The sequence below is a fragment of the Elgaria multicarinata genome, chromosome 6 (genome assembly GCF_023053635.1).
Source record: "Elgaria multicarinata webbii isolate HBS135686 ecotype San Diego chromosome 6, rElgMul1.1.pri, whole genome shotgun sequence".
Taxonomy (NCBI): Eukaryota; Metazoa; Chordata; class Lepidosauria; order Squamata; family Anguidae; genus Elgaria; species Elgaria multicarinata.
In genome coordinates, this window is record NC_086176.1 from 16,714,385 (window position 1) to 16,741,094 (window position 26,710).

At 45.7% G+C, this 26,710-nt stretch overlaps 1 protein-coding gene across 1 annotated transcript; it reads right to left on the minus strand.

Moving 5' to 3' along the window:
- Positions 1–307: 307 nt before the first annotated feature.
- TMEM175 (transmembrane protein 175) lies at positions 308–26,202 on the minus strand. Its single transcript, XM_063129109.1, has 10 exons — positions 26,024–26,202; positions 24,602–24,640; positions 22,591–22,688; positions 19,889–19,940; positions 17,477–17,512; positions 13,937–14,020; positions 12,392–12,556; positions 9,213–9,291; positions 5,463–5,592; positions 308–2,412 (listed from the first exon to the last, which is right to left on the minus strand). The coding sequence occupies exons 1-10, from the start codon at positions 26,180–26,182 to the stop codon at positions 1,746–1,748; spliced, it is 1,509 nt and encodes a 502-aa protein (XP_062985179.1). The 5' UTR covers positions 26,183–26,202; the 3' UTR covers positions 308–1,745.
- Between the last annotated feature and the right edge of the window lie 508 nt (positions 26,203–26,710).

Consider the following 26,710-nt stretch of genomic DNA (forward strand, 5'->3'; position numbering starts at 1 on the left):
AAGTGCAGTAAAGAAGAAAGCACAGAAGCTATTTGAAAGCTGGCCCACATAGAGCTTTTCAAGAACGCTCTGCTGTATTTCTGAGTGGCAAAATGCTGAGCTTTTCATGGAGAAGCTGCATCAAACGTTAGGCACTAACAGTCCTTGCTTTGAGTTAACAGCAGTATCAAAGATAAATCAGGCAGCCTTGTAGATGAGGCAAGGCCTAGACGACTCTCTACTGCAGTGGTTCTCAACCTGGGGCACTCCAGATGTGTTGGACTGCATCTCCCAGAATGCCCCAGCCAGCAGAGCTGGCTGGGGCATTCTGGGAGTTGTAGTCCAACACATCTGGAGTGCCCCAGGTTGAGAAAGGCTGCTCTACTGGAAATGTCCCAGCAGGACATACAGAAGACAGGGCTAGGAAGCCAGAGCTGGGGAAAATATTTAACATCTAGACTATGCTTTCAAGTACCTAAAGGGTTGTCGCACAGAAGAGGGCTGCAACCTGTCCTCTGTCATCCAAAACTGTAGGATGTGAAATAAGGGGCTTCTGTTACAAGGAGGCAGATTTCAGTTGGACATTAGGGAAAATCTCCTAATGGTCAGAGCAGCCAGGCAATACCAGGGTGATGGTGGGCTCTCCGTCACTGGCAGCGTTCAGGCAGAGACTGGACATCCATCTATCAGGGAATGATTTAAACTGGATTCATGCACTAAGCTGGAGATTGGACTCAAGTAGCCTAACTGCCCCCTTCCAACTCTGTGAAAGCACTGGGCCAGGCTCAACTATCTGCTAGAACCCACATGAGCCCTGCAAAGAGTGATGTAAGATTTCCTCATTCCTAGGCACATTTCTAGCATCCTACGCAATTAGGTTTCCTTAGATTTTTCCAACCCTGAATGAACCTTCTTTTACTGCCCTCGATAGCAATTTGTTTTGTGGATTCACAGCCAGTTGGCCTAACACCATACTGGAAGCCAGATTCCAGCTGGACATCAGGAAAAACTTCCTGACTGTTAGAGCAGGATGGCAATGGAACCAATTACCTAGGGAGGTCATGGGCTCTCCCACACTAGAGGCATCCAAGAGGCAGCTGGACAGGGATCTGTCAGGGGTGCTTTAAAGTGGATTCCTGCATTGAACAGGGGGTTGGACTCAATGGCCTTGTAGGCCCCTTCCAACTCTACTATTCTATCATATATATTCACTGTCATTCCAGAGCAAATAATCCAGGGTGTATTACATGGTACAGTGGTTGATTTACTTGCAAGAGACACACCCTGGAGTATGTAACAATTTAGTATACGTCCCCCACACCCTGTTGTTCATTCACTGACATGGAGCTAGCATGTATGTTCACATCGGCTCATCCCCTTTATTAGCTATGACAGCAGACACTTGACTTCATTCAGCACCTCACAAATAGAGCGCCGATGCCATAATGTTCCCTCAAATTTCCTGCTCTTCCTCCATGACTCTTCCCAACCAACCTGTCCCTCCTCCAACAGGGCTCTCTCTCATAAGTAACATCATCTGAGCAAAATTCACTGACCCGAATGCCAGTCTGCAAGCAAAATCTGAGCAGTGGGGCTCTGATAACGCTCCATCCCTAGGGTTTGCATTTCAAGTACTGGAAGCTTTTATGTTTCGCAAAGAGAGGGACCTGGCTTGGCTAAAGGCTGAATGTAGGAACCCGTTGCTTTGACCAGGCTTGTTGAAGACATAGCAATACCACGGTTTTCGAAGTAAAGGGCAAGGAAAACTAGGACAGTATTTCAGCAGGAGACAAACACGCTTGCTCTTCTTCTTCTAATACGCTGCCCCTTGGTCTGGACAGAGACATTATGAGCTTCAACACCATCAAGCCAATTCTGACAAAGAGGCGCAACACGAGGAAAGCAAAGGGGACAATGATCTGCGTGAGGTGAAAAATGGTTGTACTCAGTTCACTCACAATACAGGTTAGGATGAAGACTGCAAGGCTTACACAAGGGTAGAGCGCCAGCTTGGCAAACATGAAGGCGTGCTCTCTGCCCCCGTACCGAGCAAAAGGGTGCAAGCTTTCCCTTTCGTGGAACAAAGCCGCCGTCCATATGCCAAACTGGAAGATGCTAGCGAAGAAAATGGTCACACAGCTCACTTGGATGGCTTCTATTTGATTGTGAGACTTATCTGCAAAGTCACTGGTCAGCTGGTAAGCCAGAGGCAGGCCTCCAACGAACGCCAAGGAAAGGGTGTTAAGGACGCCCATCAGCCGAGTCGCTTTCGTCACGTGAAGGAAAAGCGAATGGTGGACAAACCAGAGAAGGCCAATAGTTACGAAAGAGCCAAAGTAGGCCAGGAAATTTGGGCCATATACACTCAAAGCATCGATGAGATGACCGTGGTATTTCTCTTTTACCTCTTTAGAATCAGGAACATTATCTTCACTGTTGGAGAGAGAAAACAACAACAATATTTTGGTTGCACATACTAAGGCGTCAGTCACGACCTTTATGAATTTCTTCATTTCACTTTAATGTTTAGAAAGACACCTTCTTGAGGACAACGTTTAAGTAAAGGGAAGTGCCCTGGTCATTTTTTTTGGTTCCCCATCTAGAAACAGGGGATTATTGATCTAGGAGTCCTTTGTGATCACATAATGGGCGCATTCGGACGACACTTTAGCCCTCTCCACGGATGACTATTTGTTACAGAAACAATCAAGAAAGATAGGAGCCTTTTAGAGAGAGAGGCCAGATGGATCATCAGGCTTAATAAGATCAGCCCCTCTGGCCTCAATGAGTCTTTGGAACTATCGGCATTGTTATAAGAAACAGCTGTTTCCAACTAGTTGTCAAGGTCTCTTTTCCCTATATATCTCACTTCTTCCTGTATCATGCTAGCCTAGCAGCTTCTGCAGACAACTGCACAAACGTTGTAAGTAAATACTGTTGTTTATTATTGTAACATAAATGATTTGTTCCTGGTTGTTATATTTTACATAGATACTCCAATTAGCTGAATGATGATGTATTACATCTTTTTTGTTTGCAATCTGTATGTCTCGTTCTACATATTGTTTTTGAAGTTTTTCTAACTAGATATTATAAATTTTTAAGGCACCGATACTTGGTAAATGCCTCTAATTGTAAATATTATGATACAAAGGATTTCTTTGTTTTTTAGATAAAGCCCTGAGGAAGAATGCAACCACGTTCGAACACATAGGCACTTGGCACTTTAATAAAACGTTTACTAATAATATTATTGTTGAAGATCACTTGGTTCCACCCTTGCCTTTGGCTATTTTTTACTCCCCTACGGGGTTTTCCTTGCTTTCGCACCATTTGCATGCCGCACCTGGGCGACATGAAAGTAGTGCTCCGTGGAGTAGAGGAGTCGCACTCTGTGGAGTAGTTGCCTCTCCCCCCTTTCACCTCTCCCTTCCCACTGAATGGCAGTGCTGGTTCCTGCTTACCTTATCGGGGCGTTGCTGTTCCGTGGGGAGGGGCAGAGGAGAGATGCAGCGCATGGGGATGCGCCATGGCCATTGCCAGAGCGATGGCGGGCGCATCATGTCAGTGCCGAGCCATCTGATCCCCTGGGTGGGATGACGTCGCTCGGCGCTGACGCGGCCTTCCCTGTCGAGGCCATGGCAACAGGGAAACGGGCGGCTATAGCAACGCTGCCCCCTTCCCTGTTGTCAAGGCCCCGTCAGGGAAGGAGGGGTGCCGCCATGGCACAAGGATCTGTCCTGCAGTTGTCACAATCAGGAGAGACTCTTGTTTCCCCATTCACCAGAACAGAAGGCGAATCCTTTGCTCTGGCAGGAGGGATGCAGGGGAACTGTGCCAGCTGCAGGACAGATCCTTGCACCCCTGCCTCAATATCGCCAGATGTCCAGCCGCAGGAGACAGCCCCCCAATCCTGTGAACCATTTGGAGATTGGCTCTAAAGGATGGAAGGGGGTCCTTCTATTCCCTTGAGCCGAACTTCAGCTGGATTGCAGGAGGTTGGGCAAGGGACATGGACGTCCCTGGGAACACGTGGGGCGCCACGATCGGCGGCACCCCACCCAGGGATGACATGTGTCCATGCAAGGAAGCACGTGGGGAGCCCCAGATCGCTCCGCCCCACCAAGGGACAGCACAATCGGTGGTTCCCCAAGCGCTTCCCGGGACAGGATTATTTCTTATGCCGATAGAACTGCGCTGGGCGAGAGCAGCCGGGGTTTCTGCCACTCTTGCCTCGAAACTCTATAAACATGAAATAATCCACGGAGCCTGCCACACGACACGATAAGCAATGGTTGTGCAGGGAAACAACTCTGCAAACCATTGGTTATCTCCATTGGTTATTTCTGGGAAATAACTAACCATGGCATGTTTTTTCCCCCAACGGAAGACGCGTTAGTCAACGGTGGACTATTAAATAGTCTACCGTTGACTAACATGTCGTCCGAACTGAGCCAATGAGTTAGGAGCAGGGCTGTGTGAATGCCATGATTCTACAGAATACAGAAAACACAGAATGTGACATTCAGCTTCCTAAGAAGTCCATCTTTCATTTTTTCTAAAGAAGCAAATTTATAGCTATTGTAGCTGTGACAATGTGATTGAAAGAGTGCAGACAATGCCTAGTGAGAAAACAGAGTGGCGGCTGAATCACATTTCCAGTGGCTAGAGGCATGGCTTCAGGGCCCTGCCTAGCTCTTTGTGCCTCCTGGTTACTAGCAAAACCTGAGTAAGTTACGCAATCGTGAAAGCACTTGAGTCATTGCTGACTCCTAGAGGGACGCCTGCTTTCGCTGACGTTTTCTTGGCAGACTTTGTAGTGGGGTGGTTTGCCATTGCCTTCCCCAGTCGTGGCTACCTTTCCCCCAGCTAGCTGGGTACTCATTTTACCGACCTCGAAAGGATGGAAGGCTGAGTCGACCTGAGCCGGCTGCCTGAGAACCAGCTTCCGCTGGGATCAAACTCAGGCCGTGGGGAGAGTTTTGGCTGTAGTAACTGCCGCTTACCCCTCTGCGCCACACGAGGCTATTCTAAGTTACGCAATATATTTTTCAATTGTAGAATAAATTATGCAAATTAAGAATATGCAAGTTGGCACAAAGCGCATTGGTTTGTACATGTCCCAGAATTCAGCTTTTGGATTGCATGGGCAGGCACAGAACTTTAAGCTTCTTAGCATATAATACACACAGACTCAACCATGAACTACTGACATGAAGCAAAGGTGGACATTACATTACTTGAGAAAGTAGCAGATATAGGCATGGGTATTCCCCATAGGATTGGGGAAATACTAATATAATTGTACAAGACATTGTTGGGGTCATATGGTCAAGAGAGAGTAAAGAGAGCTCCAGATCATAACAAAAACTCCAACTCCACACACCATTTCTCTTTTAGCTTTGTATTCCCATATGAAGAAGAGTTAAGACCAATATTGGATGCAACTTTATTATAATACATTCAGATAGCGGAAGACTTACCATATATCCAGAATTAACAGGGTTGCCACAATTGCATAAACTCCATCACTGAATGCTTCCACTCGTTCCTTACTAAGGGGTTCAGTGAGATAAAAAGTAAATGATTCCAGAGGGACCTCTTCTTCTTGACCTGCAAGCCCCAACAATCACACTGAATAAGAAATACCTGGCATTTCTGTTACGATAAGCTTTGATTCATTTTATCTCATCCTCCAGAAAGCAAGGAAAAAACGTTCACCAGAATTTCAGCATGTCATTCCTGCCCTATTCCTGTGTTGCTTCTCCCAAGCTTGCTGGGAAAACCTTGTCGGTAGAGTTTCTAGGATAGAGATTTTAAAACTGTGTGGCCGGGGGTTCCTTGAAAGCCTTTCAAGATTTCGTCAGTGGGAAGATCAATAATGGCAGATAAAGACAGCAGTCCTTTGGCACACCTGTGGCGGAGGGAAGGGTCCCCTAAAGTTATGAAAATGGGAAATCTACTGTTCTAGCCTTAATAACTGTGAAAGAAAGAGCTTTTTGAACTTGTGAAGGGAAGCAAGTTCCTGGATGGGAGGACATTGCTGAGAAGAAAATGAAATTATCCGGTGAATAGGGGGAATGTGAAATTATTACATACTAACATTTAGAATCTAAGTAAAGCAAAACACAATCAGTTCCAGACCTGCAAGGGGAATAGGGACAGGTTATATGATTAAATGGCTTGGACCCTGAGTACATGAATGATTGCTCCCATATCAGCTTCTTGACATTCTTAGTTCTTCTCTGGAAGCTTGTTCTAAATGTTATTGCCTTTCAGAGGTCAGGCTGACAGCTACAAAGGGCAAAACCTTCCTAATGTGGTGTCACATTTTGGAACGCCTTGAGTGGCTGGTTTGATCCAATCATTGATGACCTTTTGAGATGGTGAAGATATTCCCTTATTTGAAGGTAGAGTCAGACGAGGATTTAAATTCTGTTGCATTTCATAATAGTTTTATTGGGTTAAATCCTATGTTTTGCTAGAAGACGTCCGATGGACTTCGTCCATCGAATCACCTCCCTCCCAGTTCTGCTGATGGAAACAGTTCCGTTAGCAGAATGATACCACTGGATCCAGATCATTGGCTCAGTTCAGACAACACGTTTCTCAAGGGTGGTTTTAGAACTCCACGGTGGAGTTTTTACACCACTGTTGAGAAATGCGTTGTCTGGTGGGAAAACTCCACCCCATGGTGGAGGTTTTTTTTGGAAAACACTCCAAGCAGAATATCCACGCTGTGCAGAAGAGAGTTCCTGCACAACCGCTGTGTTGCGTGGAAGGCTCTGTGGACTTTTCCACTGCGTTGAGTCGACTTTTCCCACTGGCTACAGAGTTCCCTGGCAAGCGCGGCTAAAGGAGCGAGTGCCGCTAGGACAGCCGCTGGGATTGTGTTTTTTCAGCAATGGCTAATGGGATACCATTGGGAGGACCGGGAGAGGAGAGAGGGCGGAAAAAATGACAATCAAATGTCGCAATGGATTTTACTCAACTCCATGGTAGCCCACAGTCACACAACAGTGGAGTCAGAACACTGCGTTAACTAACATGTTGTCTGAACTCAGCCAACATGTTTTTATTATTTTCTTAAGGTTAGCTTCGTTGTACAGATTTATAACTTACCCTGGGTTTACATGTTTGAAAGAGACAGTAAGGAGCAGAATTAATAACATCCATCACCTCTAATAAAACAATCACTACCCAATAAATAAATAAATAAATACGTAATTGTGATCGTTGCAGATACTCAATAGCAGCAAGGCTAACAAAATAGTAGTGGAGGCTGGATTATTGCCAGCAACTACACATTTCAACTTGAGCGATAATGAAATCGTTCTTTCCTACCCCGTGACAAATGCTCAACCTCAGGGAGATCTCTGTATCCCAAAGACGTTCATAGAATCATAGAATAGAAGAGTTGGAAGGGGCCTATAAGGCCATCGAGTCCAACCCCCCCGCTCAATGCAGAGTATATGTGGTTACAAGAGCGCCTTGGTTTTCTAGAACTGCTCTGTACCTAAATCCAGATCTAAAGTGTGTCTTCCAACCCAGAGTCTATGGAGATAAGTGGCAGAAGCTAGAAGGCTTGATCTGGGGCTGAAGTGCAGCAGACACAACATATTGGTTCACTACTGACCAGCCAAAAACAGAAGGTCAGGCTCCTAGTAATTACACCAAGCCTGGCAAATGCAGAGGATTCACACTGCATGTTAACTGCGGATGGGCATTTTGCAAACCCCATATTCTGTTCTGTATCTGAAGGGATTTTTGAGAGACCTGAGGATATGCAGTCCCAGATAAGCTCAAACCTCTGAATTGAAGGCTATGGATCTCATTAGGTTAGACCCATAGCCTTCGATTCAGAGGTTCCTGGTTTATGTCCCAGAATTGATGAAACACCCCCTGTTTAATAAAATGATTTATTAGCATCAGGGGAATGCTGTTTATTTGTTTTTTTAAAAGTGTTTATTTATTGAAAAGGTATCTTCCTAATGTCCTTTTGGTTGCCTGTTTATTCTTGAGCTCTGGTTGGACACCTACCTATCCTAATTTAGAAAGACATGATGTGGGAGCATATTTGTGCCACGATCACTGTCTGACACTAAGCCAGGAGGGGAAAAATAATTTGAATTTCCTTCTGTTTTCATGCTTAACTGCAATTTTAAAATCCGCCTCCTAGTCATTGAGAAGGAGAGAACCCCTGTCTCAACAGGCCTGTTCCCATCAGCTGTTCTACCTAGCTGCGTCTGAGGGACAGGATGGACAAGGAAGCCCTCTCCACTAGGTAGGCCGAGACCAGCTGCCATTTTGGCTCCTCCCCTCCCAGAACAGTCTCCTCGGTAACCATTCCAGCTGGTTATATCTATCAGATCAATTATTTATTTATTATTTTACTTATTTACAATATTTATATACCGATCCATATCTAAAATAGATTCTGGAGCAGTGCACATAGGAATAAAACAGTTTAAAAAAAAAAAGATTAAAAACAGCAAATTAAAATTTTTCAATTTAAAATGAAGGATCTATAAAAACAGCGACAGGTCATTTGAAGAAGGCTGACTTTGGCCTAATCTACACCTACAGGACTTCCAGGACCGGATCTCAGGCTTTCCAGCTTTAGGGATAGTCCCTCAGGGTCCAAACATCAGCCGTCATCCCGGAACAGAAGAGGGACGTTCCGGGGCGGCGTTTTTTTAAAAAAGAAGAAGAGAGGAGACATTGCACAATTGTGCAGGCCTGATCCTGTGCCAAAAATAAGGTGTTTTTTTCCTTAAAAAAAAAACACAACCTGCAAACTCGGCACCGAAAACCACAGAGTGTCATCCCAGGGATCACGAAAATGCTCCCCCCTCATCCTCAATGGGCACGAAGTCCCCCCACAGAGCTCCGTGCCTGTTTGGTGAGCCCCGCTACTCGTGGGGAGGAGGGACAACCCTGGGAGCGAGCGCCACACCACCTGCGGACCTCGGAGTTGTTCCGGGATCACCTGTGTGTCATTTGGACGCACGGGGACAGTTTCGAGCCGACTCCGGGATAGCTGGCTGTTGTAGACACTCTCTTAGTTGAACTAAGAATTGGTACCTGGATTTCCTTTCCTTTCCCATTTCTCTTTCCTTCGATATTATGTCTGTTAGATTTTAAGCCTGATGGCAGGGATTGTCTGTTTGTTTTAAAGTCTCTGTATTATGCTTAGAAAAAAAATTATAAGACAGATAAACAAAAATACTCACCAAGAAACTTGCTTTTAAACCATTTGGTTAGGTGACTGAGATGTGGGAAAAAAATAACGAGCCCAAGGAACATGTAAGACTGTAAGGGGGGGAAAAAAAGCTTGTTTATTGCACAGGAATCGTTTTATGTTTTTTCAATAATTGCAGTATGTCGACAAGGATAAATGTAATTTTGCCGTATTAACGACATACTGGGCTGGTTCACACATCACCTGAAAATAAGCTACAGTGAGTTGGTCATTCCGACAGACGATCAGGTGCTTTGTGGCTTTCTCTGGCTTGTTTTCTCTTAGTCCTCCTGCCTGCTCCCATAGGCCTTTGTGGCACAACCTCAGCTGCCTCAAATGCCCTCATTAGTAGAGCAGAGTTTATTTTATAGATTTTTTTTAAAAAAAAAAACTTCAGGGAGGGAGGGTTGCAGGTATTTAGTATTCTTGTTTTCTCACCTTCAAAGAGATTTGTGCAAATTTAACTTTAAAAAAAAACTTTGAGGGAGATAAGCGCAAATTTAACCAAACCATAGTAAAGTTACTACACTTTGGTGAATTTGCACAAATTTCCCCGAAGGTGGGGAAAAAAATCCTCGAAGGTGAAGATTATCATTTGCCCATACCATTCCATGTAACACAGGCCCTATAATCCAGGAACACACAACTCCTGGAGAAAGCACAGTTAGTTCTTTAAACAGACACACCCACGAGACACACGTTTTGCAAGATCTGTGCTTCTTTGACACATGCTGTATACAGCAATGACTCATTGCAGGATATAAACATGAGTAATTTGGAACTGTAACTTTTCAGTATGTTCATCACCCTATTTAACTAACAGAGAATTCATTTCCTGAATGCCAATCCTTATATAGCTAAAAGGCCCCCATCCATGGTCAGGAGGGTTGTATTAACATATTCAGGAGAACCTTCAGGTTTGAAGTAGTACAAAAAAACTTTAGGGGAATAAACACCACCACCAAAATAGTCCATTGAGGACTGAGCATGCTCAGTGAACATGGAATGCTGTGTGCTGTGGGGGAGGGGCCAGATCGAAAATTTAAGGAGTGAGGGAAAGGGAGGAATGGAATGGAATATTCTGAAAGTGGGCATGGCTGACTGGCTGGCACCATTTTCGTTGCAGGTCCCCCTCGTATCATTATAATTTGCACCTTCAGTTCTTACTGGAGAATGTCAACTCTAATCAACTATCTGGTTCTGTCGGGCCATCATCTACACTTGAAGATTTCATCAGAAGTGGGTGCAGGGCTTTTTGGTGGCTGAATTATAAACATGATTTATTTGTCAAGGCAGGGTAGACCTGCCTTGTGAATTGAATTCAAAGATGAATTTCTATTTGCAATTTTATTCAATTAAGCACGGGGGCAAAGCGGCATCCGGCGCCATCCTGCCGCGGGGTGTGGGGGGGCCCCCCTGGAGCCCCGGGCCAGGCGGAGGGGAGGCGGCGGAGCGGGGCCGGGCCGGGAGGGGGGCGAGAAGAGGCCCGAGGGGAGAAGAGCCGCCTTGGGCCTTGGAGTCCATGTTGGAGCCGCGGGTGGGGTGGGGGCGAAGAGGCGATGATCCAGCCGGTTAGCTTTCCCTAATCTGGGCCCTGCAGAGGTGTTGGACTGCAACTCCCATCAGCCCCATGGCCACTGCAACTCCCCATGGCCACTGTAACAATGGAGGAGGCCCATTGGACTTTATACTGTTAGTTTTACCCTACCCAGTGCCTGTTTGCATTCTCTTCTCCTCCTTATTGTTTTATTATGATTTTATTAGAATGTAAGCCTATGCGGCAGGGTCTTGCTATTTACTGTTTTACTCTGTACAGCACCATGTACGTTGATGGTGCTATATAAATAAATTAATAATAATAATAATAATAATAATAATAATAATAATAATAATAATATTATAAGTAAACAAAAGTCCCCCAAATGGTTGTTTACTTGCCACACAAATGCTAGAACGTCCAGTCAAATGAACATACTATGCATGTTAAAAGTCCTACAACTCCAACATCTCTACTGCTTAGAAAGAACAGAAGCATCCTGATGCACAGGTATACTGTGGCAGGTGTTTTGACACCTCACCTGGTGGACATGCTACCACTTGAGGTATTTCTTTTCTGTTACTGATGGCCCCAGGGAGAGTTTCATCTCTCTAATGACTGTAACGTGCCAAGGATTAAAGATGGCTTCTCTGCCAAAGGGTGGCTACATGTGGCTATATGCCAGATTTGCATTCCTTAATGGTGGACATCAGACAAAAAGAAAACTTTCGACCAATAGAGCATCGAATGTAACCTATGACTCGTTGAGACTGTGCACCTTAACTTGAGAATTGAATGTAACTTAACTTGCTAATCCAGAACTGACCAATAGAAGGGTTAGAAAGAGACTAACACCCTCTTGTAGTCAGGGCCTGTGAGATTCCTTTGTTCTGGGTGCCTCCATCTTGTGGAACCGGAGAGCACCCCCATACTGCAGTATCGGAAGTAAATGGATTAAGTGTATTCTCCAGCCTCGTGTGTTTGATTAGCTATTAACGCGCCGGGGAAGCGGGCCTTTAAATCCCTGCTTAAGGGACAACATTACCACTTACCCTCAAGAATACTAAGGCAACTACGTTGCTGCTGTATAAACTGTCAGCTCCAGTTACTGACCTACACTATGCCACAATGGATAAATAAAATATGATTATTTTCTTATTAAGTATCTGTAGCAGATCATGCTTTTTTATTGGTGGTTGTTGTTCCCCACCTCGATCATAGTGGAGAGGCGGGCAAGAAATAAAATTATTATTATTATTATTATTCCAAAGCCAAGTAAAATAATAAAACCAGCATTCACAAAGAACTCCATTTTTCTCTCTCAGCTTCCAGCTCCACTCTCCTAAGTGCTCTTCGAAGCCCAACTGTCATAACTGCCCTCAGAACCCCACTGACCAATCCCAACTGAGTAAAAGAGCCCAACCACAGTGCCGTTCTATCATCAGTACAGTTCATCCCAGCAACAAATACAATCTGCTGAACTTCAACAAAAATAACAGTTCCCCATTTCACCAGAGATACAGCCAACATGGCAGCTTTATTTCTTAAGGCACATTTCAGCCCCTCTTGTGGCACGTTAGTATGCCTTTGCGAGACAGTTTGGGTATCACAGTTCTTATTTAAGGACCGCTTACCAAAGGGATAAAGAAAAATGAGAAGATGGCAGCCAGAAAGCTCAGTGTTGGTCCCCTTAGTATAATCTTCAGGATATGATATTTATAAAATTCCTGGTTTTCGGACTCTTGTATTTGATGATTAAGTAAATATGGATGGTGGAAGCCATACAATACGATGATTGCCTACAGAGAGAAGAAAACATTACATCAGTCTAGGAGACTGTGGCGTTACCCACATTTCTATTCCCTTAGATATGTCTGGTTGAGTATGTCTAGAGAGTGCGGAATGTTGGACTGAGTGGGCGTGGCTGGTGATGCTGTGGAAAAGGGGAGGAGTCTATATATGGGGGAGCTGAGTGGTTCTGGGTGTCCGGTTAGTGATTGGGTTTGGAGGGTAGATGTGTTTAGTTGAGTGATTTCTTGTCAGGAGTTGTGTGAGGAGTGAGTGAAAATATGATCATAAGGACTAAGGATTGTTATTATTAGATTTGTTACTACCAGTATTCTTAAGAATAGGCAGGACTGGAATGGAATTTGAAGGAACTAAGAACTGTAAACAACAATAAACATTTTCTTTATTTTGCTACCATAAAACCATGTGTCAGTTTGGCTGTGTCTCCTGCTCTATTGGTTCATAAATAAACACTTTGCATTAAACCTCCAGCCTGCTATATTCACAGAAAAGCCTTTTCCAAATCTCCTTACCTTTTCCCTCTGCTATAAGGGAAAGGTTATACTTTTCTTTTTCCTCAGGTATTTAAGTGGTGGTGCTTAGCCTGAGGGGGGTGCGCGCGTCAAAGCCTTGTGTGTGAGGTGGTGGCGTCGCAGAGACCAAGGGAATATTTAGTCAAACCTTGCTCTGGTGTTATGAGAAAAAGCTTTGGGCTCACATGCTTCTTTCTTACACTTTCTCCTACCCTTTCAAGTTGAGATTGTGCAAAGTTTTCTTTGGATGAGTAAGACGTGAGATAGTCTCAAGTAGACATTTGGACGTTTTACAAAAAAACTAAGAATTTCCTTGATAAAGAGATTTTCTCAAGAAGCATGTCAGACTTTTTTTTGGTTCCATTCTCTCCACACATTATTTTTATTATTATTATTTATTACATTTATAGAGTAGTTTTACCAATGTATACTGTGTTTTGATTAATATTTTATGTATTTTATAATTGTTGTTCCCCGCCTCAATCAGGATGGAGAGGTGGGTTAGAAATTATTATTATGATTATGATTATGATTATTCCGCCCCATAGCCGAAGCTCTCTGGGCGGTTTACAAAGATTAAAACTATGGTGTGTGTTTGCCTGCAAAACTGGTATCAACACGGATAGTAAACCAATTCTAAAAATCTTCGCAGCCCCTCTGTCTATTGCCTCTAAATGGTGCTGATGCAAGAGAATAAGCTTCTTCCCTTAGGACTTCCAACGACTGTGGTCCCTCATAAGCAGGAGAATGTGTGCCCACAAACATCACGTTATTCTGATTAACACCTAAAGCTTCTTCCTTACTAACATTTCATACTATTAACCTAATTTCAAATATTAAAATGAAAGGCAACCACACCTGGATACAGCCGATTATAACAGCACAGATGCTAAACATGAAAATGCCGAAGGGTACACCGGGAAAGGAGGCCATTAAGGAGAACTGCAAGACAAAACGTTGAATCAGTTATGTACTTTGTAATAGGGGTGTGCACGGACCCCCCACTCCGCTTCACTTTAAGATCCGCCATTTTCGGATCGGACCGCTCCGCCCCGCCCCCACTCTGCCTGTGCCCACTCCGCTCCGCTCGGAGCTCCGGATCCGGATCGGAGCTCCGGTCCCCCCCATTGGGGGGGTTACCGGGCCCTGCTGCCATCGCCGCCCATGGAGGAGGGGGGCCTTACCTGCCTCCGTCCGTGGTCCGTCGCCGTCTTCAATTGAGCCCGTGGTTCCACCAGGAAGTCTGGGCCGCAAGTGCGGCCCAGACTTCCTGCTGGAACCACGGGCTCAATTGGAGACGCTGACGGACCGCGGACGGAGGCAGGTAAGGGAGAGGAGGGCGGGGGGGTTACCGGGCCCTGCCGCCATCGCCGCTCATGCGGCGACGGCGGCAGAGCCCAGTAAGGGACCAAGGGGAGGGGGCCTTACCTGCCTCCGTCCGCGGTCCGTCAGCATCTTCAATTGAGCCCGTGGTTCCACCAGGAAGTCTGGGCCGCAAGTGCGGCCCAGACTTCCTGCTGGAACCACGGGCTCAATTGGAGACGCTGACGGACCGCGGACGGAGGCAGGTAAGGGAGAGGAGGGCGGGGGGCGTTACCGGGCCCTGCTGCCGTCGCCGCATGGGCGACAGCGGCAGGGCCCGGTAAACCCCACTTACCTTTCCGGCGGAGCTCCGGATCGAGGCGAAGGATCCGCCTTCACCTCGATCCTCTTCGCCACGCTCCGCCGGCCCCCCAATCCTCTTCGCCTCCGCCTTAAGGGCAGGCGAAGCCCCCCGCTCCGCTACTGCTTCTCCGGTCCGATTAGAAGCGGAGCACATCCCTACTTTGTAAGACATTAAAGGGGGGAAATAGATGTTGCTCGTATCAGCTTTTTAAGAAGTTATACATCTACTCGCTCTACTTTTTACACCTTTGACACTCAGCTTAATGAATAAACAAATTGATAAACTACAAGTTATTTCGAGAGAGACTGTGAGATGCTCTGAAAACCCAAGTGTTAACTTGAAGGAGAGAATCGTAAGGAAAATACTGAACTGGCAACACTCCTTTAATGAGGCAAGTGCTTGTGTACAGAATACTAGGATAGATCAAGAGATTGATAGCTTGATTTGCAAATTAAGTTGAAAAGCTGTTAAGAAGACATTGGCCTTAGCTAGACCTATCGGTCTAGCGGGATGGAAAGGTGAAGATCTCACGATTTTTTTCATCGCGAGATCTCCCCCTCAATTCACACGCGGCGCGTGACAACCTCAGAGAGGTGTCGTGCCCGCATTTTTTGTTTTCTTAAAGAGGCAGCAGCGCACGAGCGCTCATGCACAAAAGATAGGTTTTTTTTAAAAAAAAAATCCCAGCTTACCCCACCCCCTATGGGCACAGTGCTCCTGAGGAGCTCTGTGTCCATGTGCGGGTCCTGGCTCCTTGCAAGGAACTGGGACAAACCGTGGCGCCCAGCTATATGTTCCGTGGTCTCAGGCTCAGCCTGTGACTGCAGAAAAACCAGGCCTAAAGGGGAGAGCGAGATCTCAGGGCAAGGGAAGGATCATCCCTCCCTGATCCCGGGATCACCCGTGCGTCATGTGGACGCACAGGGACGATCCCGGGGATCACCCTGGGATAAAGCCTCATCTAGCTATGGCCACTGGTACAACTACATTTCGAAAGAAGTGACATTTCCCTGTGTTATCCAGCAGGGGACAATTTCAAGCATGGGCGAGAAGTTGCAGTTGATTCTAAAGTGGATTTGAGCTACAAAACCAAATAAGGGGTAAAAGTGTTAATCAGATGACAACTAAAACAGCCCTTCGTTATTATTATTTTCAAAAGAGCTTTTGATAAATTTTGGGCAATGAATCAATGGGGTTTGCAAACACAGGGCACAATCTATCATTCCGTTGATCTACGATGAAATGGAAGGCTGTGTGCTGAAGTCCCCCTACTAGAATCGGGAGATCATATGATCCTAATTGCTCCACTTTTCCTGGCCCCTATCTTGATGGCGGTAGTTTGGTGCTGCAAGGCGTTGGGCTCCTGCATTTGCGCTCCTTCCCGGCATCTGCACAGGAAGAGATACGAGGTAGCCAGAGGGGGACAAAGAGAGGGACGGGGGGCACCCGAACCACCTTTCCTCCCACTGACCTCTCTCTGGCTGCCCATTCCTTCCCCCAACCTTTTTAATTTTTTCCCTTCTCCCCCCATTTTTTTTTAATTATAGGATGTGCAGGGTCTGTTCCTATACTCACTCCCCCTTTTAAAATTTATTTATTTACAGGGACGTGGGGTTCTCCTGAGCTCCTGGAGGTCTGTCCCCTGCCCTGTCCAGCTGATAACGACCAATCAGGGGGCGCCATCGGCTGTGACACGCCTCCGCAGCCCAAAAAGTCAGGGTAAGTGCCTGACTTTTTTTCAGCGGAGTTTCTGGGGTTTGCCCCTGGATGGCTCGCAACAGCAGCTGCATTAAGCGGCTGCATTAATGCATCCACCTTCTGCATTAAGAGGAGCTGTTTCAACAGGAGCTGAAGGCCAACAGGGCCCTAATCCTCTGCAGGGCAGCTAATAAAACTGCTCTAAACCATCACAAAGCCTAAGAATGCTGATGCGCTGGACAATGTGTCTGAGTTGTACTTTCTAGTTCACATCTATGCTTGAGATATGCCAGGGCCCGGCTGCCTGCACTGGAAGGGAAGAGAGCAGCACAGCCCATGGGTGGATCCTAGTTTTGGATCCTAGTTATGGATCCTAGTTTTCTTTACAATGAGCTTCCAAATCACGCCCATTTAGTTTCTTGAGGGATGATAACAGAAGATCCCTTCAGACCAAGGGCTTTGCATTTGTGGAGTGCAGCTGAAGTCTTTACTTAATTCACTGGGATATTTATACTTGGACCCAGAAGGAAAGTCAATCAGCCATAGTTGGATTGTTTGGCCAATTATAATGATCTAGTTAAAATCATTTACCTATTGTTTAACTAAGACAAATGTCCCATGGAGAGCTTCAAGATTCACTGTACTTGCACAAAAACAGGGAACAAAATCTATTGCGACAAATGCTGCATATTGTAAACATGGGCATATACATAATAAGATGCGCTTTCTGAATATACAGCATACTGACATGCGCTTTGGTTCGGCTTTTACTTCCAGTGTCGTTTTATTTAATTCTTAGTTCTTATTTACTTGTAATGAAAGAAGTCTTGCAAGAACTGGTTAAATAATAAATCTTTGACTAACATAAAATGTAGAAGTGAAACATTGCGGATTATTCCAGTACGCTTAGGTTTACGTGGCAACAGATTTCTGCTCATTTCAAGGAGAATGTAATCCATTCCAATACTTCCCCCAACCCCAATAATCAACAAAACAGTCACATCAAGCATGGAAGTAGCAAAAAGCATACTTACCGTATACGGCAAAAAAGTAATGAGCATCATACATGCCTGGGAGAAGAAAGAAGGGATTCAATACGTGAAAAGAAAAGACTTCCTGTGCAGGTTCATTCAATTAAAACCTGTTCCCATATTACCTTCATAGTATGGGAGCTGCTGCAATTTGGCTTCTTCCTGTACTGCAAAGGTAATGTGAGAAGCCCTGAGCCACCCTGGGGAGCCTAGACAGCAGCGCCTTCCTGAAATAATATTGCCCCAGATTCTAGGGGCATGTCTACACCTTCCGGCATTCTGGGAGGGAGGGGGGAGGATCTCACGATATGCTGATCCTGAGAGCCTCCCCCTGCGTTCACACGCGGCTCGTGGTGTCCAGGGAGGAAAGAGGATGTCGTGCCCACCTTTTTTTTTTTTAAGAAGACAGGGCCAGGAGCGCACTTGTGCAAAATAAGGTTGTTGGGTTTTTTTAAAAAAAAGCCCCGACCCTGCTCCCCTCCCCACCTCCGATGGGCATGGAGTGCTTAAAGAGCTCCGTGCCCTGTGCCTGGTTCCCGGCTTCTCACATTTATTCATGAGGAGCCGGGATGGCTGCCCACACCTCCTGCGGTCTCAGGTCGATCCAGGATGATCAAGGGTCTGGAAACAAAGCCCTATGAGGAGAGACTGAAAGAACTGGGCATGTTTAGCCTGGAGAAGAGAAGATTGAGGGGAGACATGAGAGCACTCTTCAAATACTTAAAAGGTTGTCACACCGAGGAGGGCCGGGATCTCTTCTTGATCCTCCCAGACCGCAGGACACTGGAATAATGGGCTCAAGTTACAGGAAGCCAGATTCTGGTTGGACATCAGGAAAAACTTGCTGACTGTTATAGCAGTACAACAAGGGAACCAGTTACCTAGGGAGGTTGTGGGCTCTCCCACACTGGAGGCATTCAAGAGACAGCTGGACAACCATCTGTCAGGTATGCTTTAGGGTGGATTCCTGCATTGAGCAGGGGGTTGGACTCGATGGCCTTATACTGTAGGCCCCTTCCAATTCTACTTTTCTATGATTCTATGATTCTACGGCGGAAAAAAACGAGAAAAAAGGGTAGGGCAATATCCCGGGGAAATGGAGGGATCATCTCTCCCTACTCCCGGGATCCCCTGTGCATCATGTGGATGCACAGGGACGATCCCGGGACAATCCCCGGGGTATTGCCTGGTGTAGACATGCCCTAGGCGAGATGACAGTGGGATAGGAAAGGGACGACCTGACACATTTTGGGGCTTCTGACATTAGCTTTGCAGTACTGCAGAGGTTCACACTGAACAGAGATCATGTATGAAGGTAACTCCATTAAGAAATTTGCCTTAGGGAACCTCTATAGGTCTCAGGCTTTATCCAAACCTACGCAGAATGGGAGTGAATCACAATGAAGTGCTAATCCTGGATGTTAACAATTCCACAACAAAGTGGACTTCAATCCCAGAAAGTATTATGCCATAAGATGCTTCATTATTTTCGCTGCGACAGACTCACACAGATACCCCTCTGGAAATCATTCACAGACGTCAGCTGGCTTTCCACAATCATCTCTGAGTAGCCCCAGGCCATTTCCATGGAGCATTGTTTAAATCTGTTTCTGGTGTTAGAGCCAAACTACTCATGATGTAAGTCACCTCTTTAAACAAGCATGCTTCACCTGGCTGCTCTTATTGGGGGCAGGACTAGGAAGCAGCAGGAGGGCCCCGATCCAGAAAGTGCTCCCAATCCAAATCAGGCAGGGCCTTGTGCCAGTTTTGTGCTGCCCGTCACTCCCTCCTGCTTGCTTTTAGCCCCTGAAAGTGCAGTTTATTACGAACAACACTTTGGAGGGGTGTGTGTGTGCCAAAAGCAAACAGATGCTTCCTCTCCAAAATAAAAGTCTTCATGTTGAAGGCACTTGGGGAAACGTGTTACTAATGCTCCATATAGCTTGGTCCTTAGGGCAGAATCCAGCAGGAAGTTCTCCTGCACATGCTACGTCAACATGATTGGGAGCTTTGCAAGAATGTTATTCTTGGGAAGCTCTCTTTCATTTCAGCACATGCTACTTCCCCCTGGATTGTCCTATTTCTGTCTGTTATGCACTGGGATCATTCGGAACCTCCAGTGCTTTATGTGAAAAGCATTAAAGACAACTGGAGAGTAGTGGTGAAATAGAAATTTAACAACAGTAAGGTGGTTAGAAAGCATCATAACCCAATGCTTTTCTGGATGCCAATGCTTTCCTGGATAGCTGTATTTCTGAAACAATTAGTATAATGCAATTTCTAATCAAGACAGGACAGCATTCATAATTATTCCATCTCAGTTCTTAGAAAAAGTTAAGGCTGAGATCATCTAGTTAAATTTAGCTATACCAGTGTTTTGTTTTTTATACACCTTTAACTTATTATTTCACTCACCAAATTTAGTAGGGCAAGTACATCATCTATGAGTTCAATAACTTGGAAAAGTCTGTGAAAGAAAGAGAGAGATATTAATAATTGCTTGGAAAAATAAAGAAAGCTTTGACGGACAGACACGTGCACTGGATATGCAAGCCTTAAGTCTGAGGACAATGTCGTTTTGACAGGGTTACAGTGTCTCCTTTAACCTGAACACACCTATATGGCTCCCCGTTTTTCTATATACAGCAGCCAGAGTGAAATGGATATGAAACCATATAGAGGTGTACAGAATTATGCATGGTGTGGAGATTGCATAAAGGGAAACATTTTTCTCTGTCTCTCATAATATTAAAACTCGGGGTCATCCGATGAAGCTGATTCAGGACAGATAAAAGGAAGTATTTCTTCATACAGTGCACAGTCAAACTATGGGAGTCACTATAAGATGTAAGGATGCCCACCAAATTGGATGGCTTTAAAAGGGAATTGGACAAATTCATGGAGGGTAAGCCTATCACTGGCTACTAGTCCCAATGGCTGTATTCTATGTCCAGTATCAGAGGCAGTATGCCTGTGTACACCAGTTGCTCGGGAACATGTTGCACTCATATCCTACTGATGTGTTTCCCATGGACAGCTTGTTGGCCGCTGTGTGAACAGAATGCTGGACTAGATGGCCCCTTGGTCTGATTCAGCAGGGCTCTTCTTATGAAACTGACAACCGAAATTCAGAAACGTCCTTTTCTGAAATGCCACTCCCGTGGGTCATCAGACCAGGCAACCAGACATCCACTCACCAGGAACACGTGAGCCTGCTGGCGAGAAGGTCACCCAGCATCAGAGATGCCTTCCCACAGGGTCTCACGTGTTCTGTGGTTTGCAGAAAGAAAGTAATGGCAAGTGTTTCTGCTGCTATTTCTTATCTTATCCACACCTCAGTTTAAGGAAGTGAGAGAAATCCCTGCCCCCCTCTCTCTCTCTCTGAAACAGGACAGAATGACCTAGCAACCTTGCAGTTCTCCTCTAGCTTTGGAGAACAGGCATCATGATCATGTTTGGCAAGAATCATTTCTCTTGTGCCAGTAACAATCACCTTCGGGAAAACAAGCAGGGAACACTTACTAGGTATAATGCCTCCCCACCCCTACCCTGTTTTGGGCCACAAATGACAAACAGAGGACTGTCTGGAGAGGTGCCCAGATAAAAGTCTTCACATGATAAAAGGATAGACAATTCAGGATAGAAAAAAGAAAGTTCTGCTTCAGATAGTGACCTTTAACTAATTAATGCAATTCACTGCCAGAAAATATGGTGATGGACACCAGCTAAAACAGTTTTAAAAGAAGAGGAAACACATTGGTGGGGACCATTCTATGAGCAGCTATTGAACAGCTGGGAGCTGAATGGAACATCTGCGTTTGGATGGCAGAATCTACATCATCATCATCATCATCATCATCTATTTATTTATTACTCGCCTCTCCCTCTGGATCGAGGTGGGGAGCAACATTAAATACAATATAGTACATGAAACTAGTTAAAAGAACATACAAAACCAATACAATATTAAAATAGCAATCACAACATCTTAAAATCCTTAGGTTTAAAATTCATCTGGGTAGGCCTGCCGGAAGAGACTAGTCTTTACAGCTGTCTTAAACTCAGAGGGAGCATTAAGCTGACGAATCTCCTCCGGCAGGCCATTCCACAGTCTGGGGGTGGCAGAAGAAAAGGTCCTCTGGGTAACCGTTGTCAACCTAGGCCACAGCTAGACCTAAGGTTTATCCTGGAATCATCCAGGGTTCGCCCCTGCCTGAGCACTGGATCCCCTGTGTGTCACCTAGATGAACAGGTTTGACCCCTGGATGATCCAGGGATAAACCTTAGGTCTAGCTATGGCCCTAGTTGTGGCTGACTGGAGTACACCCCTCCCAGAGGACCTGAGTGTGCGGGGCGGATTGTATGGGAGAAGGCGATCCCGCAGGTAACCTGGATCCAAACCATGTAGGTCTTTAAAGGTAATAACCAACACTTTATACTTCACCCAGAAACTAATTGGCAGCCAGTGAAGTGATTTTAAAGCTGGTGTAATATGGTCACCCCTAGGTGTACCGGTGACGAGCCTGGTTGCCATATTTTGAACTAGTTGAAGTTTCTGGACTAGGCACAAAGGTAGCCCTATGTAGAGCGCATTGCAGAAGTCGAGCCTTAAAGTTACCAGTGCGTGCACTACCGTCTTTAGGTCTTCTAACGGTTGTTATTATTTATTTATTTATTTATTTATTACATTTCTATACCGCCCAATAGCCGGAGCTCTCTGGGCGGTTCACAAAAATTAAAAACATTCAAAGTATAAAACCATGATACAAAATACAATATAAAAGCTCAACCAGATAAAAACTGTTGGAAAGCAAGCAGCAGTGTGGGGCCTTCAAGCCCTGATGGAGGGCTTCCAGAAGCACCTGGTTGGTCACTATGGGAAGGATGATGGACTAGATGGACTTTAGGTCTGATTCAGCAGGACTCTTCTTGCGTTCTGCGGTGGACTTATTTTCAAGGCTGGTATAATTTGTTTTTGTAGGAGCAGTTAACGTAATCGCTATGGCTGGGTTCAGCACAACTTGCACACCCTACAATAGGATGCCTCCCTCCTTGTTAAGCTACCGTTTTCTGGAACGTGGCGTGTGCACCTTTTCAACACATTCCCAATGGCATACCTGACATGAGCTGCCCAAGCAACGGTGACTATTAAAAAAGTCATCAGATAGACGGCAATTTTGGTGGCTAGGAGCTGTTGAACGCTTTCCCCAAATTTCTGAAATACAGCACAACACTTGTCAAAGAGATGCCTTTCATTTATAATAGAAGCTTCAAACAAAAATTACGTCAGGCAATTAATGTACATACAAGCAGCCACCGGGAAAAAACATATTGCAAAATAATTTACTTAAGGTGGTAGCTCTCCTGCCTTAAATTAACGAACAAATCAACCAGCTGACAAAAACAAATAACATGTATTCTCCATTCAAGTCTCTCAAGACAAACAAACCAGAATAGGTCATGAGACACTATAGCTCTCTGAATAAGGATATTTCCAGCCGATGACGCTTGGTAATATCCTAAGAGTTCTGTTGGCTAGGGAAGAATGGGAGTTATAGGACGTTTTTCTGGTCTAAAAATGCATCTGATTGCACCATAAGAATCTCAGTCTTACTTCTTGCCTCACTCTTTGTGCAATCCTGCCTTGCATCATGGGGTGGACTACTGCATTCACTACACTGCCTGGATTCCTCCTGCCTCTTCCTCACCCCCATCATCCTTTTATCACATAAAGCAGCTATGGGTGGCTTCTGTTTGTCCGGTTGTTTCTCCGCTCAAACTCAAAATTGTCCTCCCCCTTTCAAGCTGAAGCAATTTGCAGCTGCTTTGCATGATAAAAAGAATAATGTGGCATTCAGCCCATAGAGCGTATAACCTCTGGGGAAAACAGTTCTCCACTATACGTTCAGTTTCCCAAACACATAAGCCATCTTTAAGCCTTCAACACCAAAGATCGTGTGAAAGGTATTTTCCCAGCTCAGGCTTCTCTCCATGAAAGAACTCCTCCAGGATCTTATGTAACAGCTTAAAAGTGGTCTTGCAGTAAGCGGACAATGATAATTGTGGTGGTATCTATGTGTTCCAGTTGGGCCATTTTTATTGGATACAATGGATCATCCCTATGGATTAAGCCTCTCCAGCTTCTTCAGAAGGGGTCAGCATACATCACTGAAACACCAAACAGCTTGGCTGAAGAATCCAGGGCATAGGTACCTCTCTTAGGACAAGATGAAATACTCCCGAGAGCTCTGCTTCATGGCTGAGGCCCATATGGCAAGGGTGTGCAGAAGGTAGATCTCCAGATGTTTTGCACTTCAACTCCCAGTATTACTGTCCATTGGCTACACTGGCAGGGCCTTCTGGGAGTTGAAGTCCAAAATGTGCAGAGCTCTACCTTCTGCTCACTCCTGCTCTAGGATGCCTGCGAAGTGAGAAGCAGTATAGGGGCTTGTGCCGTTTTTAGTCTAGAAATGCAGCCTTCTGAACCACAGAGGGCAGCAGCACTGCTATGCAAAATAAGAGCGCGCTCTAGAGGCCAGTCACATCCAAAAAGGCCAACTTCTCACCTGGGTGAAGGAAAGAGTTCCTGCTTGTGGGTCTGTCTGTCAAAACAATTAGGCTGGCAGGCATGACAGGCAGAGCCTGCTTGGTAGTGGCCCTGCACTTGTGGAATTTTGTTCCAGTTCATGTCTGCTAGGCCCCATCTTTACAGGCCTTCAAGTAGGCTCTAAAGCCTGTTTGCACTGGCCTATAATTGAGTTAGGACTTTGTTGGGTGCCTTTGCCTTAAATAGTTCTATGGTTTTAGTGTGTTCTGTGGTTTTGAATTTTGTACACCACCTGGGGAGAGTTTTCTGTAAAAGGTGGCCTACAAATCTTTAAAACAAACAAACAAATAAATAAGGGAGGGGAGAGGAAGATTAGGGGCTTGATGTGGCTTATGGGGCATTTATTGGCTTCCTTTGTATAAATAATAAACTGAATCTGAATTGAATGTTTTAATTTATTTTATTACTCAATGTTACATGCCCCACTGTCCTAGAACAACCATACTGGAAATTCAAAGTGCAACCTAAGTTATTAAACTGAATTACAATAAAATGTATATTTAATATGAACTACACAGTACCTGATCTGGATGTATCTTTGTATGGGCCACAGGCAAAATCTGCAATAGAAGAGCCATACAGCTAAAGCAATAGACAAGTTTTCTCTTACATACATGAGATAATCAGGGTAGTATAGCTGTATTTCTATGCTACGTAAGGTACTGGGGAAAGTGCAGAGATGGTGCTGTGCATCATGATAAAGATACCTGCTCAAAGCAATTGGGGTTATAAGATCTGCATGAAAAATTAACCTGGTATTCTGCTGAGTTACGTTTACAAGCAGCTGCCTTCGAGCCAAGCTGTTGAAGATCCATGAGCGGAGAGTTTTTCTAAAGTGAGTGTAATGTACAGTGTTATAGTGGTGTTTTTTGAAATGCATGTGCTTTGAGACAGTCACCAAGACAGGCCCCATAGCCCTATGGGTCTCTCTCTCTCTCTCTGTATTTTATACGCCTTTCCTAAAGCTAATGGGTCTTAATTGTCTATTCAAGACCAAAGGAAAGGAAAGGAACCTCTCGTGCAAAGCACTTGAGTCATTGCTGACTCCTAGAGGGACGCCTGCTTTTGCTGACGTTTTCTTGGCAGGCCTTATAGAGGGGTGGTTTGCCGTTGCCTTCCCCGGCCGTTATTACCTTTCCCCCAGCTAACTGGGTACTCATTTTACCGACCTCGGGAGGATGGAAGGCTGAGTCGACCAGAGCCTGAAACTAAAGGGTCTTAATTTCTATTCAAGACCAAAACAACCCAAAATAGTTTGCATTACAACAATATCTCACAACAATATATTGCTGCCCCCAGGGCTCTGCATCTCTGGCCAAGTGGTGTCAGGTGTTCAACTAGGACTGAAGAGTCTTGAGTTCAAATTCCCACTCAGTAATGAAGCTCACTGGGACCTTGGGCCAGTCACTTTCTCTCAGCCCAACATGCCAAGTATAACAAAGGTGATAATTGTGATGTAGTACATAAAGTAAACCTAAATGCTCCGATCGGAGACCTGGTGGCCCACATTCTTTGGCTATGTGGTGTTTTCTTTTAAAGGGGGGGAATTGTAACCATATCCTTTTAACCAGATGTCATGCTTCTGATATAGATGAACAGAACTTCCAATAATAATAATAATAATAATAATAATAATAATAATAATAATATAACAACAACAACAACAACATAGAGCACGCTTCCCAGTCACCCCTGTTGTCACGCAGATTGTCGCATAGTCTATTAGACATTGGTTCCACGTTTTTGGCAGCTGCAGAGCAGACAGAAGTTCAACAGATGCAGCTTTCATTACTCCCACACGTTAGGAAAAAGCTTCGCATGCAGCCCCAGCCCAGCATGCCGTAAGGAGGGAACCCCTCCCCCGTTGAACTTCTGCCTGCCACCATGCAGGTGTCAACGGCCATAGAAGGAGGAGGAGGAGGCTGCGGCGGCCTCCGACTCACCATGACGGTGGCGATGATGGAGAGCAACGCGTCGCTGTAGGCCAGGAGCCTGTGCGAGGCCTGAGTGCCGCCGCCCAGCTCCCCCAGGGCTCGGCTGCCCCGGCCAAGCGGCCTCGGGGTGTCGGCGGCGGCGGCGGCGCCGTCCCCGGCTTCAGCCATCCCTCTCCTGCTTCTCGGGCGGACATGGGCAGAGGCAGAAGGACGGGCGGCGCTTTCGCTCCTGGTGCCGCCGCTTCCCTCAGAGGCGGCGGTGTGGCCGTAACCACCACTCCCCTGCTCCGGCTCCGCCCTCGGCCCGGACGCGCCCTCCCTGCTCCTGGCCTTCGCCCAAGGCGGTGCTGCTGAGCTTCCTCAGCCGCAGCAAAGCGGGGGACGACGCGGAGGGAACGAACAGGCAGCCGACGGCGTGTTTCCACTTCCAGAGAGATGCAGTGGAGGCTGGTGGCTCTGATTTCGGGGGGCTGGGCTGTGAATCCATTCTGGGTTTCAATCAGAACCAGCCAGAACTCTAAAGGAACTATCCAAGGTGCTGGACCCTATTCCCAACGTAGGTTCAGTACCTCGAAGAGCTCCTTTAGACTTCTGCGTGGCTCTGTGTGACACCAGAGTGCATTCGCAGCCCCACCGAAATCAGAGCCATCAGCTTGAGACCTGTTGTATTATTATTATTATTATTATTATTATTAT